This window comes from Melospiza georgiana, chromosome 13 (assembly GCF_028018845.1).
Source record: "Melospiza georgiana isolate bMelGeo1 chromosome 13, bMelGeo1.pri, whole genome shotgun sequence".
Lineage (NCBI taxonomy): Eukaryota > Metazoa > Chordata > Aves > Passeriformes > Passerellidae > Melospiza > Melospiza georgiana.
The window spans coordinates 18,438,360-18,460,847 of NC_080442.1; the positions used below are offsets into that span (position 1 = coordinate 18,438,360).

General features: G+C 47.2%; 1 protein-coding gene across 1 annotated transcript in view; it reads right to left on the minus strand.

Annotated features, from left to right (window-relative positions):
- IGDCC4 (immunoglobulin superfamily DCC subclass member 4) overlaps window positions 1-10,695 on the minus strand; it is an 86,876-nt gene extending 76,181 nt beyond the window's left edge. The window contains exon 1 of the mRNA XM_058033488.1: window positions 10,587-10,695. Within this exon, the coding sequence (XP_057889471.1) occupies window positions 10,587-10,695 (109 nt within the window). The remainder of the gene's footprint in view (window positions 1-10,586) is intronic.
- Window positions 10,696-22,488: the final 11,793 nt, after the last annotated feature.

Sequence of the window (22,488 nt, forward strand, 5' to 3'; positions counted from 1 at the left end):
GCAGAAAGGGACCAGATCACATCTCTGTTCTTACCTGAAATACTGTGTCCAAAAAAAAGGGGCAAAGAACCCTTCTGCAGGGGTGTCACTTCAAGACACATGCACTCCTCAGACTGAGCTGAGAGTTTTCACAACAAACAAAATCTCCTGGCATGTATTTAGAACTATTTATGGTACAATTCTGTCTTTTAAAGTTAAGCAAAGAGCCTTCCTTGTTCACTCTTGATAGGCTACATTCAAGACTGGTGAGTGTCTTCAGGGCAGGGTGTAAAGTGCCATAAATGCAGAGCAGCTACAGAATGTGAAAGAACAGCTCTGGTTTCAATCCTACCAGGTACACAAGGAAATACACATATAGATCCTCTCCCTGCTCCTTGTGCTTTCCAGCTCTCTGCAAACAGCCAACCTGTCCTGCAAAGCCCCTGCAGAAAGGCCTGGATGTGCAAATTGTCACTCAGAGAGGACAAGAACCAACCCTCCCATGCTGCATTGGAAAAAAGTCATCTACTTCCAAGAAGAAAAGTCAGGCTCGTCAAATTCCTGCCAACTCTCCTGCATTTCCCAGGTAATTGCACAAACCATGAATTAATAAGAAATAATGAGCCAGCACACAGGGGAAGAAAAGACAATTCAGAACAGCAACAAAGAGAACTAATGGAAAAGTACATTTTAATAGTTCAGTGCAGACGACTGTCACTGCAAGGCTGCATTGCCCCAAGAGAGGTGTCACCCCCCTGGGAGGACACAAGGACACAAACAGCCCCCACACAGCACAGGAACACAAGGCAAAGGTGAGGGGGGCTTAGGGCAGGAGTTAATTTTGCAGAGAACAGCGTGGGCAGTCCTGACACAGCACCAGCCTGTCCAGGGATGGCCTTGTCACCACCCACCACTTGTCCTTTGGGAAGTCACAAAACCCATCTGGGCTTCACTGCCTGGCTACAGCTGCAGTGTCTGACACCAGCTCCCTCCATGGGTGTGGACCACCCCTGCTTTATCTAGACCTGCTCTGCTTCTTTCTCTTATCACTTAACCCCACAGGTATGTTATCAATGCAGCCAGCCAGCCTTGCTGGGACAATAGCAGATAAAAGGGCAGGTTTGACAGAGAAAATAATAAAATGGGAGATGATAAACTGTTAAGTGAAAAGGGTGCTCACAGCTAGACATGCATGATCTTACCAAGGACTTGACCACCTTGGGACTTTCTTAACTTCTTACCTAGTCCTGTTTGAAAGGGCAGTATCTGGTTGTGATCTGGAAACTCATTTATTATTGAAAGAGCAAAGTGACTTTTACAGCTCAGGGATTGTGTTAGGAAAAACAGCAACATAATGGCCATATCTGTGGCTACAAGGATGCACCTAAAGGTGGAGGAAAACAGGGAGCAGCACAAACTTCTGAACATGGTTAGGACTGAGGGTCAGAATGGGTGGAAATCTGCCCTCCCATTTCCAAACTTAAACTCACATCTATCATAACAGAGGAAAATATATTTCACAACCTACTTCAAAAATGCCTCATACCTGCTTGGCTGTTTAACTTTCCAGCATCTCCAGTGCATTTACCCACTGTCAGCAAAAGTTTCTCTTCAGAGCACATAAATCTTTCTGTTTTCCAAAGCTGCAGCCAGCTGAAACCTGACAGTTTGAGGACAAAGCAGTAAAAGGCCCGGGTCTGCTTCCAAATGGTGAAGGACACGCTTGTGACAGCGTGTATCCGAGCAGCAGAATTCCTGTGGAGGCTGCCACACCACGTTGGGGCCCTCCTGGATCAATGGGGGTCCAGGCTCGGATGTGATGCTTCTCCCTGGCTGTCTCTGGGCTTCTGCTTATCTCCCCAAAACACATCTAAAAACAACACCTGGACTGACACTGAGATTTCAATAAAACACCCCAGATCACCCACTCTTCTCAACAGTGAGGAGAGTTTTGCCTCTGTGCACCCGACTGCTAGAGGAACACTATAGATGGTGGCTGGTTTGGACCAAGGAATCCAACCTCATTTATTACTAAAACCAGATTTATTTCCATTAATCTAGACTAATTACTGCTGTTCCTCCTTTAACAAGGTCCGTTGTGCCTAAGCACATAACACCAGCACAGGAGAAATCCTCATCTTCATAACCTGGCAATTTTGGGCCACTTTGAATAGCTCTTCTCTAGTGTTAGAAACAAATGATGAGAATGACTTCTCTTCCAGAGAGCCAGGTTTATTTCAGGGAAGGCTGTGTGATCATTCTCACATTCAGATCAACAACAGCCTTGCAAAATCTCCTTTATCCAACTTTTACTACTGTTGAGCAGGGATTAACATTAATTGAGCCCAACCCATATTAGCCAAGGATTATTTGTTAGTCACCAGCCTATAATCACTTGCATTTTCCAGCAAAAACCTTTACATTGCTCAGATAACTTGCAGGATAATCCAAGTCACCTTTTTAATGAAATCTATATAAAAACACACATCCACATCGTTGTCTTCCTCCTTCCAAAATACACAATTAGTTCAGCTTAGAAAATGCTATAAAAATTAGTTCTGTCAAATTTGCAGTCCAACAAGCTTCTGGTGACAAGAAAAGACTCCCTATGAGTCTCATTTCCTCACAAATTTTAAAATACACAAAAAAGTATTCAGGAATTTTCATTTGCAGGTCTGCACATACCACATACCAAATACCAACTTAGCCCTTCTGTTTAAAATCTAAATGGAAGTTACAGAGATGGGCCCCATCCTGATGCTTCCTCTGGTTTCCTGCATGTGAGCCTCCTGCTGCAACACCCCAAATCTGCCTCAGCAATGGCTCAGCTGCACTGCACAGAGACACCCTGGGAGATGAAGGTTGCTTTACTTTTGCCTCAGCTGGCTCTGATCCCATCACATCTGGAAAGCCACATCCAGCACTGGTTGTCTGAGCTGAATGGCAGCTCTGAACTGAGCAGGGGGGAGCTGGTGCCCTAGGGACCTGCACAGTCCAGGTCCAAGAAGTCAGGCTCTGAACTGCAGCAGTAAAACACTTCCCCAGCAGAGCAAACACCTGACTGCTGAGAAAAGCAGGGCTGGCTTACTACTGTTACTACAGAAGGCTGAGATTATGGATGGAAAACAGGTGAAAGACTCAAGGACCTGCATGCACAAGAAACGTCTCAGCTTGCCACAGTACACAAGAAAGCAGCACAATATACTGCTTGCCTTAAACACACTGAACTATCCCAAGTGTCTTCACTGGTAGTAAAAACAAAGAATGATGTGACAGCTCAGCCTCGTGCCCAGATGCTGAAGTGTTGCTGAAGCCTTTCACCCCTCACTTAACTCCTCTGCTGCTAAACAGCAAATCCTGGCAGAGCTGTAAGCAAGAAGTAAATGGGAAGCTCTTCTCTGCCAGCAGCTGGGAGAAACTCCCATCTCTGCCCACTCTGCATGTAAAGAAAACTCCACAATAGTACTTGTGGTAATGCTGCTCGCCAGATTTTCCACTGACAGACTCTTGAGGAAAGCCTGCAGATAGGAAGCCTGCTCCTAAGGACCCTCTTCAAGTGGGTGACTTTTGACTTTGGGAACGTGTGGCTCATCTTCTTGAGGAACAGTTCCTTTTGTTTTCAGTACAGAGAAAAAGAGCACAAAGGAAAAGAAAGAAAAGTTACATTTACTGTGACCTAGGGAACACAGAGCTAAATAAATTTGATCAATATTTTGATTTCTCTGACAAAAGCCACAATCAGCATTGACACAAACAACTGGTTAGCAAGCTGAGGGGACAGGAGGGGTAAATCAAACCAGAGTTTCAAGATACTTATCTTTCCATCACAACAATTGCCACCAATGACAGTAATTTACATGGCTAATAGGCAGTATTATGTTTACAAAACCATTCTTGGGAAGGAAAATCTAAACAATTTTTGCCAACCCAGCAAAGGAGCTGGTGTTGGATCAGATCCTGGGATCCTTTTTCCCCTTTTATCTTATCTGATGGTGTTTTCCCAAGGTGCCTTGCTATGGAACAACACAAAGTGCCTTCAGAAATGCCTTTGCAAGCCACACAGACCCATGGAGGATATGATCACCCTCCTGTCACAGCCTGAATTCTCCAACAGCAGGGCTGCCCCAGCCTCTGTGACAAGGGGAAATACCTATCAAGCAGAAAAACAATGGAGGCCAGCCAGCAGCCCCAGCTCCTCCACCCCACACCGCACTCTGGACCCCTCTGCTGAAGATAACCTCCAACGAGCCCCTTATCTCCCACACAGGGCCAGGCCCCATCCCCAAACCACGGGCAGATCCCCCCAGCATCAGCCTGAACACCTGCTAATTCTCTGCCCTCCCCAGCCCTTGGTTTGGTTTGGTTTTTCTTTCCATGAAAAGCTCCCTGTCCCTTTGTTACAAACTCTTTCAAGGCTTTGCCACAGACAGACAGACAGACAGACAGACAGGTGGGACTGCGAGGGCACAGAGATGGGCTCCAACAGGCTCAGTCCCTCTGGGTCTATATAATTAGGAGGACTATGCTCACCTATCCTTTGAAGCAGCACAGATAACCCCAGAAAGGCAAGAGCACATTTTCACTAGGCCATCAGCTAAAAAGAGACAAAGATTTCCAAAAGAACAAAAAAGCCTTCTCACATGAGCAGAAAAAAATAATCAGTGAACTCTTGACTAGTTATAATATCAGGGAAAATTCCACTTTTGTGTGGAAAATACATGCACCCATTCTGCAGCTGTACTCAACAGCCAGCCAGGAGCCACAGAGAGGACAGTCCTGCCTTAAGTGCAAAACCTGAGGTAATTTTGGAACCTGTAATCACTGATGATGCTTCTGAAAAAAGAAGATTTATCAAAGCCCCGAGTGCATGGACAGTCAGATTTTGCCAAAACTCCCAGTGCATTGACAGGGCATGGGAAATCCATTTCATTAAGTAATGACCTTTTGGTCACAACAATTAACTTGATCATCTATCGACAGTCAATTTAGAAACGATCAAGGATGCACATTTCCCAGCACACAGTGAAACACACAAAGAACTTTATCACACCCCTGCTGCCAGCCTGGCATCACTTCCACATCCCACCAAGTTCTGCCATCCCAGCACCACTTTAACTGTTTAATTTCCCAAAGTCTTACATTTAACAAGGTGCTAAGCCATCTCAACTCCAAAGGGAACGTGGTTCAAAGACCTGAGCAGGAAATGAGACCAGGGAAGTCTATTGGAACAAGGGAAAGAGCCACAGCAGACTGAGCACAAATGCAATACTTCACATACTAGATTTTAAATTCTCCCACCAATCTGGGCTGAGAGCAAACCTTGAGGATGCTCACATTTCATTAACACACTTTGATATTAATAACCTGTCCTCAAAAACTCCATGAAAGATCTGGAAAAATAATTAAAACATGAAAAAACAAAAAAAGATAGAATAAACCAGGTTATTCCATAGCTCAGCTGAATTTCATAAGGCAATAACAGGCAATTGTGTTTAAAACGCTGATAAAGATTTTTGAATAATTTGAGAACATCTGATATGAAAGTTTCCCTGGAACACAGTAATTGCTTATCATAACCACCACAAAGTATGTTTATTACCCACGGAGATAAGACACAGCAGCTGCTGGACTTCTCAGATAAAGCAAGCCCATATCACAACAGCAGGATCACATGGATTAGGAGCAGCAGAGGATCTGACTCAAACAGAGGCAGCAGTGGGCATCAGTGACACGAACAAAAACACGTCCAAGGGACAAGCTCCAACACCTACACACTCACAAAGTGTCCTGACACCTGCAAACAGAACATAGACACCTGCTTTGGCTCTCCCATGGAATTTCCCTTCTCAGCAGCTGCAACTCCAGCAGATTTTACCTTCCTGCAAGAAAACACTGACCAGCTCTTCCTCTTCCTTGAAGCTTCCATTATTCTTCAGAATTAGAAAATTCAATGGTGTTTCAAGGATGACTTCAGCATACCAGTGATAGCCAGACAAATTAGAAGCTCTTCAGACTTCTCCCCATGTCTGGTGAAGAGTTTGGCAGCTCTAGAAGGGCTTGTGAGAACACAGCTTAATGCTGCTTTCTATGAAGCTGGCAGATTCAGTTTTAGCAACTGTGGATCCTCTCACCAACAAGCTGTTAAGTCAGAAAAGCACGAGCAGCACTTGGAGGCCACTTACTCAAGGGATTTAATAAATGCAAGAAGGGTACTTAGAGTGATGGTGTTCTTCATGTTTACAGTGTGTAACAGCATCCTCTGCTCAGTGGGAACAAGTGGGGAGACTGAGGCAGAGGCAGCGAGTGACCAACACAAAGACAATGAAAAGAGCCAAAGTCACAGCAGCTCCCAATCCTGTGTTTTGAAGTGCTTTCCAAAAAAAAGTGAGGAAAGCAAAACAGACACCAAGCCCCATAATATGTATGTTGATGTAATCATAAGTCATGTTTTACAGCAGAAAAGACTTCATAAATAAACAAGGGAATACAAGGACTTGAGATTGTGATTTCCTGCAGTTTTGTGTCTCGAGAGTGGATTGCCCAGTCCTAACCAAAAAAAGATTCACGATCTGCTTAAAGCTCTTGCTACCATTGAGGCACTCAGGTTCCTCCTCAAGTGGGTTTTCCAGTCCCTGTCCCTCGGTCCATGCAGAAACTGCATCTCCCTCCTCTACTTAGTCACTTATTTTCAAAAACTCTGAATTCTCCAGGTCCAGGAATTATTGGGAAAAAGAAAAGGGAGATGGACAGATGACTGAATGAGATAATTACACCTCTTCACCTTCAAAAACCAGCTAAAAATACTGTAGGCAAGTGGATCCAGTTTTTCTCCAGAAAGTAACGAAATTGCACCACAGTTGATTTTGGCCCAACACGCACTTGGCAAGTACTGATAACAAGGATTTACCATATCCCCTCTACTATTACAGCTGACTATAAAACAAACATTTGCTTCCTACTGATAACAAAATGACTGTGATCACTCAGGGTTTGTAAAGGTTAGGGCTTCTTTGTCACCCAAGGCAGACCTGTAATTCCCAGTCTCCATGCAAAAAATACCCTGTATGTAACATTGGCCTCAGTTTTCCCTCAGGTACCCACTCACCTCACGCAGAAATACAGTTTGGGATGGATTCCAGCAACAAATTACAATCAGATTAAATATTAATTCCCATCTTAATTATATAACCATGACTAGGCTTAATGGCCTTGAAGCCATTTAACCAGGAGAGGAGCGTGTAAATTGTGCAAGCAGCATCTCTTACACTGCAAATGCCCAGACTGGTTCACAAGCACCTGGATTTTTTCCCTGGGAGAAGAGCCAGCCTTTGGAAAAGCAGCTCCAAGGGAGGTAAGAATTCAAATCATCCAGCATGCAATATGGTATCAGGAGTCACAAACCCGTGGGACAGCACAGTGCTCTGCCCTCAGGATAGCTGTGCACTAGAGTGAAAAAGACCATATATGTGCTGAATACTTATTGGTGGATTTCATCCTCACCTTTGACAGAGAGAAGCATCTCATTGGCTGAAGTGGGCCATGAGGTTGCCAGAGCAGATGAAGTAACTGATCCAGGATCACAGTGGGTCCTCAGGAGGGATGTCCTGTATGCTACAGCCCCCCCCAGCGCTTTGCAAACTCAGGAGCCCAGGTGCTCCCAGTGCAGAGACACCTGTGTTGTCCCACAGAAGCTGCCTCCATCTCCAAATCAGGCTACATGCAGGGAAAATAATCTCCTTTCATCCCCAGGGAAAGGCAGATTGCCAAATATTTTCTTTTCCAATTCTTACTTGCGCCACTCTGAAGTGCCTCATGTATGACCAGAAGTCACCCACCCCCACAGGGCCCTCACAGCAGATCAAATCTGCTGCAGCTGCCAGGAGAAAGTCTGCTGCAAAAAGAGGGGGATATGCCCGAAAATGAGCCCGTTCTGCTTCATTTTGGACTTCAAGGCAGGGAAGGCAAAAAAACCCAAAAAAATACGAAAAAGGAAAAACCTGGGAAAACAGGAGAGACAAAACCAGAATTAAGCCTGAGCAGTTTCTCCTTCAGCTTCACACATTAGAAGAGAAACAGAGAAATGCCAGCAAAAGCATTCCCCACGCTAGAGCAGCCCCTGCCTGGCTTGGAGACTGGCTGTCACAAGGGCCGCGGCACAAGGGCAGCGAGCTCCAAGCTCCGGCACGGGAACGCCGCCCCTGGAAACGGGATACAGGTGAAGCCTGGCCAGCGCCGTGTGCACCGCGTTTGGCACTGTCAGCGCGCCCCGTTTCTTGGGGCTGCAGGAAACACCCCTGCCCCGCACTGCCCATCCCGGTGACACCGCAACACCACGGCCACAGGGCCGGCGGAGCCGCGGGCAGGTGACATCCTGCAAGGAGCAGCAGGGACACGCGATCCCTAACAATGGGAACGCCGATTTCCCCGGCACGGGCTCTCACGGCAGGCAGCGGCTGCGGGGTCACGCTGCCAAGGCGAACGCGACAGGAAGGATAAAACAAATCTCAACTCAAGTGAGGTGGTGTCGAAAAAGGAAATAGCGAGAGAACTCAACCGCAAAACCGAACTACACAAAACCAGATGGATTTCAGCTTATCCCTCGCGTGGAAAGCTCAGCGCACTTCCCACCAACACGTCCCCTGTAGAGAGCCCCAAGGAAAGGAACCAGCACAGCCCCCTTAACTGAAAAGGGGTTGTTTAGTGCTTGTTTTTTTTCCTTAAACCCCTTTCCTGCTACTGAAGGGAAAACAGGCTCAAAGTCAGACAGCAGAAAGCTTTCAAAAACACTGGATCACATCCCCAGCAAGTGTACACTGGCACTGCTTGCATCAAGTCCAGAGGGGGGGAAGGCTTTCCATTCTACTTCTCTCCTACGAACTTCATACCCAGTGAGGATTGAACTTTGGATCAAAACACATGTGGCTTTGGGATCAAACACAGACTTTCCCAAAACCATTTCAACTCTCTGCCAAATTAATTTCAGATTGAAACAAGTCCATGTTTTTCTTTTCAGAATCAAACCCACCTGTTGGAAAGCACATCCATACGTACCCAGCGGCACGTCCAAGGACTGTGCAGACACACTCCCTGCCTCCCTGCATAAGATGTGTCCCATTGTTAGAAAACAAACAGCAACAATTTTCACTAGTTGCCGAACTGCTTGCAAGAAACACCAAGAAGCCACAATTGCAAATTCTCTCAAAGTATCTGAAGTTTTCTTGTTGAAGTGGGTTTGGAAAAACAACATCCACTCCACCACCCCCCATTTTTTGTTTGTTTTTTTTCTTTTTAAACCACTGTTCTCCATTACAAGCCTTGGGACCCACTTAGCTGTTAGTTCAAACACACAGGAGACACAGCTCCCACTCAGTCCAGCTTGACTGCTGGTGGGGTCACAGCCTCCCTCCCATCTAGGAAAACCAACACTGACTGGTGACAATGGGCCATTTACATGGACCGTTATTCACTTCCACAACAGTCACCATAAAGCTGCACCTATGTTGAATCATAACCTACCCCTAACGGGAGCTCACAGTGTTCTGAGGAAAAAGAAAGAGAAGAAAAACAACCCTGCAGCCATCCACGTGCTGTTATTATGCTCTGCTGAACCTGAATGCATCATAAAAGGAATAAAAATGTACAATGACATGGGGATGGCTCCTCCACCACAATACCCTGTTTAGGGGGGATTTAAAACAAGAGCAAGTCCCTGGCACACGCTCACATTTTTTGGTGCAGTTCTGCCAACCTGTACCTTTCCAAACCCTTCTAGGGGATGAGAACAAAACCTTTTGTGGGTTGTGCACACACAGATAAGGAACCCCACATCCCAAGGTCTGACAGCTCAGCCGACCCTCAATGCCAACTTCGATGGCAACCACAGAAAGCCACCAACACGCCCGGTGGCCGCGTACGTGTGCCCTCGCACGGCGCCGTTTGCGTAACCATTGCAAAACACGAGCGTGAGGAGCACGGCTGTTCCTGGGTCACTTCCTTGGCCAATGGGACATCTGCCCACCCGTGTGTCCCATGCCGGCAGGAGCAGGGCAAGGGAGCGAAGGGCCCCTCCATAGCCTTGCTGGACACCTGGGCCTGCTCTGGGCCACCCTGTGCTGGACAAGCTCTTCATTCCCCACCACCCGGGCACAGCCACTGTTCCTCTGGCGGAAACTTGCCACTGTCCAGGCAGAGGCCGTGGAATGCTGCTGCTGGTCTGCTGTCCCCCCCAGCCCATACGCTGACGGGAGTTCTTGTGGGGAGTGTCACCCTCAAAGTGTGAGGCTGTCGCTCCCAATGTCACCCCCCAAATGATGACTCCAAAGGAAGCACCATCTAGGCATGTGCCACGAGCACAGCTACCGTCCGACTTGGAGGAAAGAAGGGGATGGGGAGAGGGGGGGAATGGCCACAGAGGGACAGGACGGCCACTAAGGACGTCTGGGGTAAATGGCCACTAAAGGGGAAGGAGGGCTGGTACAGCGGGTGACCGGCCAGGGAACGCATCCCGCGGAACCGCCCGCTACCCGTGTGAGGGCAGGTGGCACCGCAGCCGCCCGCGGACTGGGGGGCACCGACCCCTTCCCTCCCTCCTCTCCCTCCTCACCCACCTTGCACGGCCAGGACGGCGAGGGCGGAGAAGCAGAGACAAAGCAGCAGGTCCTCCAGCGCCATGTAAGCCCCGCCGGGCGCCGGGAGCAGGGGCCGCCGCGGCCGCATCTACGAGGGGAGCGCGCTCTCCCGCCGCCCCACCGCCATCTTGTGCGAGCGCCCCGGCCCCAGCCCCAGCCCCGCGCTGCCCGCCGGGCCCCGCTGCCGGGGGCGGCCCTGGGCTGCCGCTGCTCCGCCTTTGTCGGCGGCCCGGCCGCCCCTCCGAGGGGCTCCTCCCGCCGCCCGGCAGCGCCCGCACCAACAGGTTGCTGCCAGCCCGCGGCGGGGGGAGCTGCCGCGTTCCCTCAGGGTGGGGGACGGCAGGTGCGGGCTCCTCCGCCCGCCGGTAGGTCTACAAGCCACGAACATTTAAAACATGTTATGTGGCGTTTTTTAATAATTTCTTGCTTCAATCTCTTTAGTATTTTTTTCCGCTTTTGCCACGGGAGAGCGTGGAGGGTACCGGCCCGCCTTCAGCAGCCGTGCTCCCCTCACGGTGCTTCCCGGGGATGCCTCAGCCGACCCCGGGAGCGGCTCCGCTCCCTGAGGGGGTGGACGGCAGGTGCGGGACTCTTACGCTCGCCAGCAGCTCCACAAGCCAGAAACATTTGTAACATATTATGTGTATTTTTAAATTAAAATTCCACCCCCCACCTCTTTAGGGTTTTCTCCCCGGTTTGCCACGGGTGAGCGCGGAGGGCACCGCGCAGCTCCTGCCGCCGCGCTCCCCTCACGGCGCTGCCGGGGTCGCCTCCCCCGCCCCGCTGCCCGTCGGGGCTGCCGGAGCTCAGCGCGCCGAGCCCGGCTGGCAGCGGAGGCAAACGGACACCAGTAACCGCATCGCCGTGGCTTTGTTGGGGTTCAGTTTCGAGCCACACTCCTTCAGGTGTATATTGTTCATTGGTCGTGAACCTTGCCTGTGCGGCTCAGCCGACTGTAAAAATAAAGCAAATAAAATACATGGTGTGGCATGTCTGCACCCCATCGCTGAGGAGAGAGGCAGGACCTACCCACCAGCTGAGCCAAGCAGTGGAAATGAGGCAAGGAGATGAGAGATGGAGCCCAAATTTGCTGCCTCCCCGTTTGGCTTGGCTGGGTCCCAGACACAAACTCGCACCAAATGTGTGTGCGTAAAGCCACAGGTGCAGGTTTAATCCTGAGAGCACATGACACCAAGTCCTTTAGGCAGTGGTACCTGGCACCAAACACAAGGGCAGTTGCATCCAGAGTGGGTCTGCTTTGCCCTCCAAAAGGGTATAAAGCTGTCCAGCACACTGGCACGTTTTATCACAGCAATGTGGAATGTGGAGGGAGCTTCAGTTATGGAGAATATGAAAAAAGAAACCTTTTTAATCCACACCCTCCTATTTATTAACTAGTATAATGAACTATAAAAACTTAAATGAAACCAGAAAGGCTCTGTGGTGGGAAGCAGGTTTCCCGGGAGTGTGAGTTATGCAACTCCAAGTTCATTATTGGCACTGCCAATACAGACAAGCTCTGAGAGGCAGCAGCCCCCTACTCTGAAGGGATGTGCAGAGGGGCTTTGCCCAACACCAGGTGGGCACTCACTGTGCACCTTGCTGGGAAGTAGTGCGTGATAAGGCCACAGCATTCCACTGGCCCCATTCCTGCACCATCTCACCTCCCTATGGAAATGAAAGTGGGTAGTAATATCCACAACCTTTTCTGCACCAGTCCAGCATGGAGGTAAAGATTACAAACCCTTCTTTCTCTCTGAGTCCTTCCCACCTGCTCCTTTATGTGTGAAGTGGTTTTAAGGGTGCTGTCAAATTGCTTTAACTAGGCTGTAAAGAAATATCTGCTTGTGTCTGCCAGTGGTTTCCTTCAGACACATCCCTGCCCGTTTTTCTTCAAAACCCAGACTTTTCTCCCTCCCTTTAAGGAAGAAACTTTACCTTGCAGGGAGGCAAATCTGACATTAATATAAACAAGGAAAATTGCTAGTTGTCTACAAAACACTGCAAATTCTGGCTAAAAGCACTTGCCTGTGTTAAGGTGTTGACCGAGCTCCATGTCAACAAGCTAGGGTTAGCCAGGCTTTGAAAGACCCAGGTTTAACCCCTGTCTTAGCTCTCTACCTGATCTTAGTGTTACTTGATTCCTCTCTGGCACCTCTTTGTCTTCCTGCATGTCTGTGGAAACAGGAATGAAACCAGTATTTCGACAAACCCAAGCTTGCAACATTTATTCTTTGAATATCTGTCCCTGGGGAAAAGAAAAAAACACGACTTGGCAAACAGCCCCTGAACTGAGAGAGCAGCAGAAACATCACCCCGAGCACCAACTCCTTCACACTGACACCACCTGTGCTCTGCAGGAGCAACACCAAGTCCCAGCATCTGCTCGCAGAGGTGAAATGATTCCCTGTGGCACTTCCAGAGGGAGAGCCTGGCTAAAGAGCCACTCAGTAGGTTTGGGAAGGATCAGATAACTCCCTGGCTGTCAGTCCTTAAAGAACAAAGTGGCAGCAGGCATGCCAACAGAAGGGATGTTCCTTCCCAGACAATGGCACTTCTGCTCCAATACTCAGGCCAGCAAACCCCCCATTTATGTGCTACAGAGACTCCCCAGTGTTCCTGTTCCTGCTGACGAGGCACTTTTGCCTTTCAATAGCTGCAAGCCTTCCATACCTTGAGAGAAGAAAGTGTGACAGGTGAAGTAGCAGCAGTAAGTGGCAAGTGTTTGTAGTTCAGCTTTTTGTTCCCCCTTTGAGAGACACTATTTCTGTGCTACAAAAATTTTTTGGTGAGTCAGGTGTATGGACAGTGTATCGTACACATGTATTGGTTTTTATAAGATCCCAGGAATAACACCTCACTAGGGAAATCCAGCAAACAGTGCTATAAATTTATGTAGCTCAGCAGGAATTTTGAACATCCAAAGACACAGTTTTTAGGGTGTAAAGTCCCATTTTAATGGTCAAAGCCTCATTTTTTTAGTGTTTTTCCCATGCAGACAGCCTGTAGCCAAGGGGGATCCATGCTTCTTGTAAGGCTGTAGTAGTGCAAGAGACCTTGGAGCACAGCAACACATTACAGAGGGTTCTGAATCAGAACTTCTCCAGCCTCTGAATCCAAACCCACATGAAGAAGCCCATGTCTCCTTCCAGCTGGCAGCTGTGGGATTCAGACTACCAGGTTGTAGTTGTATGAGTTACTAAACAAATGCAGGTAAAGAATAATGCCTGCTCCATAAAAAGTCACCCTAAAATAAAAGAAACCTGAACAACTAGGAGAAGGTATTTCAGAGAAAAAGCAGTGAGAAGCAAGAAGATTCACAGCTTAGATCCTTTCTCTCCTAAGCAGGATTAAACTTCCCAGTCTCTAATGCAGCCTTGCTCCATTTTCTGACCATCCCTGACTCCAGACGTGTCTGCAGTGTGAGGTTGACATTTTATGACGGATTTAAGCAGCTCTAATTACCAGAAGAGTTGGCTGCTCTTTCCTTTGTGACGGCATTAGTGCTTGAATGAGCCTGGAGCTGGACAGAGGAAAGGATGGTGCTGAAAACTTAATTGGCGACAACATTAACAACAAAATCAGGGCCCTGCTCCAGCTCCCTGTGCAATCACTCAGGAGTTGGTGCCAGCACGAGGAAAGCAATGGGAATAGACAGACACAGACATGAGGAAGTTTTCAACAGCAGTACAAAGCTGGATCAGCTCAAACTCACTGCAAGACTTCACCCTTGGTCTTCCCAGAAAAGGAGTCTCTCAGGGACCTTTACCACCAGGACTCACTTTGTTCCCAGACTTCTTCTGGTCTGGCAGCAACTTCAGTGCTGGAGGGAACGTTGACTTCCAGATGAGGAAAGCGACGGTGGCCTCCTGTTCCGTATGCATGAGCAATGCCAAACAGGAGCAGCTGGTTGCACATAATAACATGCATGGTGCAAGTGAGCAACACAATGAGCAATTTGCTCAACAACCCAGGGACATCAGGACAATTCTGTATCACAGGGAAGAAAGAAAAGAGGAAAAAAACATGTGATGACCAAACCCTAAGGGAGACTCAGCATCCTACACATCCATTTCATTACACTTGCTCTTATAAATATTTATTACCCAGCCTATCTCATCATTCTTCCAGGAATGGGTGTTGTGTTATTGTTATACCCAGGGAGGGCTTTCCTTCTTCCTCTGGTCCTGCTGCAGGCAGTCAGCAGTTGCCAAAGATAGATTGGGAGCAAGAGTGTGACATTAACTATGGAAAATGCTGCTTAAAATGGAGCTCAGGGGCAGATATTGGCAGGTGCATTGTTAGGAGGAAAACGAATGGAAAAGGCAGCACGTAATGAGATTCGGAAGCTTGTATTTAAAATGTGTTCATGGCAAAAGGGATTTCTGCATGCAAGGGCCCTGGTCCAACAGCCAGAGCCACGGGTGAGGAGGGACTCACACCCTGAAAAAACCTGCACAGATCCAGGATGGGGGAGTTATGATGTAGACAGTGCCAGGCTATGGAGCAGGAATGAGAGGAGAGTGGATTTTAAGTACCAATATCATCCCTGTGCCTGCACATGGAAAAATATCATGTTAAAATAGGGTACAAAAGCTCAGCATTTACTAAGGTTTGCAGATCAAACTTGGACTGGGTTTTTATGTCTTTGATTTGTATTGCTGTTGGGATGTCCTGGTGCCCTGTTTCTTGTTCTTCCTGGGACTTATAACCATGGGTGAGGCTTTGCTAAATCAAATGTGAATTTGCCTTACACAGAGACACATCAACTGATTCTGAAGGGAGCCAACAAGAAAGATGGAGAGGGACTTTTAACAAGAGCATGGAGTGACAGGACAAGGGAGAATGGCTTCACAATAAAAGAGAGTAGGTTTAGATTAGATTTTCTAGGTTTAATATTCCCTGTGAGGGTGGTGAGGCCCTTGCATAGGTTATCCAGAGAAGCTGTGGCTGCCCCATCCCTGGAAGTGCCCAAGACCAGGGTGGGTGGATGGAGATTTGAGCAACCTGGTCTAGTGGAAGGTGTTCCTGCCCATGGCAGGGGTTGGAATGAGATAATCTTCAAGGTCCTTTCCAACCCAAACCATTCTGGGATTCTGTGATCATTCGAGACAAGTGACTTGGGTTGGATTGCTGACAGTCCAACTCAGAAAAAAACATACCAAGGCTGAGATTTTCGATTAAATCAATCTGTTTCATTTCAGTTATTCTCCCTTGCTGTCACAGACTTTTTTTGCTGTGTATTTATTAACCAGCTCATTCACTGTCAGCTACAACCAAATAAAAACCTACTAGAACCATCCCAATGAGCCATAAAGCAGTCATGCGGAACATCACTGTGTTGTAAACATACAGGACTAGGAAAAATAATATTTGCTCATAAACAACACCTGTGGACTTCTCCCTAGAGCAGTTACCAAGGACCAATAAAAGTTTTGATCCTAAATAGTCTAAATTTTTAATGCTGCTAAGGTACCCACTAACTGAGGCTGGGTTAGGCATAAAGAACACGTGTAACATCAAGGAACATGCTCCATCAGAGCTGCCTTCAGAAACACTCGGCAGGCTCATTTGTAGTGGGAAATGTGCTCATGTGCCAAAAATAAGGATCTGTTCCAAAGTTTTATTGGATCTCAGAGCTGGCTATAAAATGCCATGCGGCGAAGCAGGGAGGCTGCCTGGTGCACATCCTCATGCCACCCTCTTGTGGCTAATCCCAGAAAATATAGTGCTGTACACCCAAGGACACAGAGTGTCACCATGGAATGTTTGGGCTGCCTTGCCCCCCACTGATGAGCTCATTATGGGGGCAAGCAGGAAAATCCAGCCTGGTGATACTTGAAAGCAGATTAGGAGTGAAAAGCAAGGTTGAAATAAAACCGTTCCTGCACTTGAAAAACCTTGAGATCTGGATCTGATCTGACGATGAGATTTCAGCTGGTCCAACACACTGAAGGCCTGCAGATGTTCATGGATGTTTGGACAGATGTTTTCACAACCCTGGCTATTCTCAACTCAGAAATTGAGCTTGTATACCTGTCCAGTAATATACTTTCAGCTATAAAATTCTGTCCTTGCTAATATTTCACACAGAGAACCTGATGCTTTCATGCATTTCTAAACCCTATTTCCTTTTACCTTCCAGGGAGTTCCCCAAAAAGGTGACTGGGCAGCTCTCACACCCCCTGCCTCCATCAAGAGTTTACTCAGAAATGGCCAATCTGCTCCAAAAGCAGGTGGTGGCTTTCACAAGGTCCTTGGTGCCCTTATTGTATAATGCAGGCTATTCCCATCCATCACACAGTTCTGCAAACCTAAATAGATGATGTATTTATTTATGGATTACTGACCACCAGAAAGAGAAGCTTTGCACTATTGTCAACCTCACAGCCTTCGGTCTCCTATAAATAATGCATCATTGTTCGCTGTTGGTTTATGGTTTCAGTTCCAATGAGCGGCGCGGACCAGCAGACTCAGCAAAGATGAAGGCAGCACAGGGTATTTAGGAAGAGAAATGGGACCATCTGAGCAAGAGCGTTAGAAAAACAAAGCAAAACTGTAATGTTCTCGGAGTTATTTTAACGTCAACTTCAGCAGACCTGCTTTTACCTCTAACTGGGAACGGCACAAATCTCTGCTTATCCCCTGCTTTTCACTCTGCTTTCTCCCAATTGTGAGCTAATTCGATTTCAGATAAACACTAATTAACACAAGAGGTCACTGCCGTGGCCAGCAGGCACCGTTGCAACGTGGCATTCAAACACACCAAGAGATCAAAAGAGCCTCCGCTGCTTCCTTTGAACTACCCAATTAAAACTTGCACAAATAAAGCTATTGTTTTACATCTGCCTCATGCAGGCAGGAGAGAGGGCAGAGAGCTAAGAGATCATTGCCTTTAATTGGGCTGTTTTCCCTCTCCTCTTACAGGCTTCCTCCATGTGGGTTTTTTCTTCAGACCAGTAGAAGAAAATGATGGCCAGGCCCTTTGCGATGCAGCGATTACACGGCAAGGCTACAGCAGACTGAAAGCAAAGCCGTGGGGAATCCAATTTCCCTCTTGTGAGCAAAAGGGCATCAGTGCCTTTCTTGGAAGGTTTGATTGATAGCCCTTAAGAAGGACTCATAAAATGTGCCTCTCTGGCTATTTAGGCAATTCTCTTTTGAAGATGAAGGAGAATATTAGATTAATCCAACTGCTGTAACAGCATTATCTCCTGCTTTTAAAGACAACATATTTTATGGCATCCACACTCTAACAGAAACAACCTGCGGCTGCAGGAGCCCTGGGCTGGGGCTTTGCTGCTAGACATACCATGGGAGCCTTGCAAGGGCTTTCATCCACATTCTGGGGAGCTGCTGTGAACACCAAACTTGTACCTCCATCCCACATGGACAGCTTGTGGACAACAGAGGAACCAAGGCTAGGGTGCACCACAGGGTCTGAATTCCACTCCTATCCACAGGGGAGCTCACTTAGACTAAGGCAAATTAGCAGGAGTGTAGGGAAAAGGCTACACAGCAAATGCCTGGGCCCTACAGACTTGGAACATCAGTCTTGAGAGCTGTAAGCACAGAGCATTCTGGAAAAAAAACAGATGGAAACACTGTTTGAGTGTCTGGTGTTACCCATCTGGAAAAGGTTTAGGAACTGTCAATGCTGGGGAGAAGATGGGTGCACCCTTGTCAGAGCACCCTGCAAAGTGTCCCACAGGAGGATGCATTCCATCCTCTCTAGAAGCAAGTCACAATAAAATCATCATCCACTATTCAGAATCATCCCCAAGGAGGAATGGATGGGAAGGGAATGCAGAGCAGGTAAGTCCCAAGTGGGACACGTCAGCTCATCTCCACCTCTGCCTGCTCTGTTCCCAGTTTGTGTCTGCTCCTGGCCTGGGGAACACAGCAGCTCGTGTCTGGAAAGGTCTCAGTCCCTTGAGCAAGAATAACCAATTAATGGATTATTCCCTCCTGGAAAGAAATGTTATCTCTTCTCAGTAGCACTGAAGGGAGTAAAAAATCCAGATTGTGACCACAACAGAGATCAGCCGGTGGCTTATACTCACTAATGTCTTAAACTGACCTTCTGAGAATTCATTTATTGAGGCCAAAGGATGAAAAAAGATCAGGACTCCCCAAAACCAGAGCAGTTGCCATGAATTTGTGAAGGCCAGCCCCTCACCTGGTCCAGAAGCTGTGATGAGTCCTGCCCAGCTCCCAGGTCTCAGGGCAAAGCCAGAGTGTCTGTTTTTTGGCTTGCATCTCCTGTAGTTCCATTCTTGTCCCCTGATTCACCAGCTGAACAAAACTGACCCTGCAGTGAAGAAGCTGCTTTGCCTTAAAATACTCCTTTTCCTTGTGATGTCCTCCTGGATACTGCAAACACTGCCTCGCTTGTCCCAGGATTTAATCAGATTAATTAAGCTGCACTTGTATTAATTTAAATTACAAGTATCTGAGGGCTCAGCCAAATCAAGTGATTTATGGGCCATATCAATCTAATTAATACCACCAACTCCTAAAATAAAAACCTAATAAATGAGTTTATTATACATCTGTAAGATCAACTTATTAGCTTTGGGTCTCTAGTGACACAGTCGATTTGATGGAAGTTTTATATCCTTGTTGGAAAAAGATCTTTTTTTTTTTTCTTTCCTTTCTACTTGCTGTGTTTTTAAGAAGTATCTTCTACAGGCAGGAGGAAAGAGAAACAACACAAGCTTGGTTATCAAAACACCAGCCAAGCCAAGAGGTCCCCAAAGTCCTGGTGTACACAAACTGTGGGGGTTTTACACTGGTGAGTGCCCACAGGAGAACAGTTTATCTGACTTGTTGCAGGCAGAACCTGCCCTGGTCTATGCCTTCCAGCTAAGCAGCCTGAAACTGCAGTTAGGCAGGGAATGAGGATGCAAAAGGAATAAGAAGAGAATTAAAAGCTTCTCAGAAGCAAATCTGAGCAGGAAGGAGCTGGGATGGCTGAGAAGGCACTGGTCATCAAGGTGACTGCTGGGCTGACCTTGCACTGTCTACAGCAGTGACTAAAATGCCGCTTGCAGAGAGACAATTTAGAGATGCCAAAGTTTCCCTTTGTCACTGCAGCAAGGGACTTCAAAATTCATCATGGGAGTTAATGCCAGGGAATGCAGGAGGCACCTCCAAGGAACAGTGGAGTAAAGGAGGAGCAGAGCTCTCCTCTGCCATGCCCTTCAAGCCTGCCACTCCCTTGCCAGCTGGGCTCTGTGCTGATTGGCTTTTCAGCCATGCTTTCCCTTCAGTCCTGGAGTTCATGCTCAATTTCCTGAGCTGTAAGGTTTTTTCCCTTGCTTTGCAAATCCCCTTGGAGCAAAGAGCCACGCAATGGAAACAGGAGCAGGCTCCCTCTTTACCCTTTGCTTACAAAGTGACTTCTTCAAATGCATTTGTCGTATTGTGTTCAGGATAACAACATGCTCCAGCAAAGAGAAGGGACTGGGAGGCCTTTCTGGGGGAGAAAATGGGGCAATTTATGGAATAATTATATAAAGACAGCAGCATCCTGTGTGTCTGTCGCTGTGATTTATTATAGTTACACAGAAAATTGGCTGCTTGGACCATAAAAGATGGCTGCAGGCAAACGTGGACCCCTTTGCTTTCCTCTTTGCCACTCCACACACACAAGCCCAATGAATTAACTCAGCAAATTTGCAGTAATGACCATCATTTCTATTTTAAAAGAGGTGCCAGAGCAAAAGTGCTGTGTGGAGCAGTTGCTCAGACACAGCCGCATTCACTGTCCCTGCTGCAAAGCCATGGGCTGGCTGTCGACATGGGAAACCTCTGCAGCCCCCCTGGCTCCTTTGCTGATGTACAGCAGGGTCTGGGGGCACTTTGCTCCACTCCATCCAGGGTTATCTGGATCATGGTGAGGGATTTTTGCAGTACCTCTTGCCTCCTCTCTGGCTGTTCCACCTTTGATGTGATCCTGCTGTTTTCCACCCTTTCCATTCGCTGCCCATAATTATTACTTAGCATTTGTCTACATCCAGCTGCATTTTCCATTTTACCACTTCACTTGGCTAAAAACAACCAGATCCCCTTTGTATCCAGACCAGGTGGCTTCTACTGCTTTCCACACACCACCCTCCTTTGAGTTACTTCTATTTATGTAAAATAATTTTAGCAACCAAAGGTGCCATTAGCTGCAAGGGCAGGGACTCTGCTTTGTAGAGGACCAGACAGGAGGAAATTCAACTTCTAGCTGCAAGGAAAAAACAAGCCACAGGATGATTTACAGATGATCCAGTTCCCTGCAAAGCCCAGTGGGAAAGGTACCTTATGCTTTCCAAAACACACCTCCTCTCCAATAATTCCTGCTCATCAGTGGTTAAACTGCTGCTGATCTTGCTGAAAACAATAGGAGTTGTTGCTTCAGGCTGGTGGTTGAAATTAATCAGCTTCTGCTCATCAAAAGAGTAAAGAAACATCTATTTTAGCTAAACCAGAACTCATTTTTATCCTTCCCCCAGAGGAAAGTTACTCACTACCACTCCATGCAGAGCAGCAGGCAAACCTCAGAGATTGTAACTTGCAATGATACAGCAAAAGTAATTGTTTAATTATAAAATGCTTGGAAGAGGAAATAATTTGAGGTACAAATAGATTTTATTAAAAATAATTATATGCAGGAAGAGCAGGGACAGGTTTTATCCCAGCTGTGGTTCCAGACAGCATTTCAGGGTCATCATAGCAGGGCTCTGGTAGAACCATGTCTGGATATGGGGCCAGTTATCACAGAGAAATTTCTGAGTAAAAGCCTGAACTAATCCAGAAATAGTGTTAAAAGGCATAAAATGGCTGAATTGCATGGAAATGTTTAAATTAGTCTTTTGCTAATGGGGAAACTCTGCACAATACAACCAACCGCCAGCAGAAGATTCAGGTCTGGCCAACAAAGGACGAGAAACAAAAATAGTTGTGTATATAGAGAAAAAGTAACTTTTAGTTCAGTACAGTTTTAGCTGCATTGGAAAGGGTTGGGTTTCCTTCTTGGATGATCTGTATATAAAACAACCAACCACTTTAATTTAGTGCAAGGTCATAGTCTGGCTGCAAAGAAAAGTCAACCTTGGTGTGAAATGTGATGATGAGTATGGAAAAATTGAAAACAGTAATTCTGAAAATCATGTCTGAAAGCAAAACCCCAGGGGGCTGCTGCTCCCACAGCGGCACAGCACAGGTTTTGGGAGGAAATGACCTCTCTGGGATGCTTTGCCCTGCAGTAGCCTGGGGTGTGTTTGCATGTGCTCATGGGCATGAAGGTGCTCCAGCCAGAACAGAAGAGACAACCCAGGATGAAGAGGACATGGGCTGGGATCCTTCCAGGGCTGAAGAACATGCCCTGCTGGGCTGGAAAGGCTCTGGGAATGTGTTTACTGCCCCAGGGCAGCAGCAGGGCTGGTGCTGCCTTGGCTGTCCCCACGGATGCAATACCCAGCCGGGCCATGGACAGCTGCGGCACAGGAATGGGAATTCCTCCCGACCCAGAGAGTGCACAGCAGGGAAGAGCATAATCTCCGTGATTTACAGGCTGCAGCTCTAGTTTAAAATACATTAAACTCCAACTATTTAATTACTGGGCACTACCAAATCACAGAGAGAGAGGAGTCAGTCACGTCTGCTAATGCCAACATTTATCATCCTATTTATCTACTCCAGCTTCTGAGACCCATATCGAATCACTTTCCTGTATTAGCTAATAACGGATGGGTTTATTCCTTGTACCTCTGGGCGGCCCTCGATGGATATTATCACACTGCTGGCAGCACACATCCACCTAGGGAGAGATAAACTGGTTTAGAGCATATAAAGAATCATAATCACCAGCCAAAACTCAAATCCAAATCAA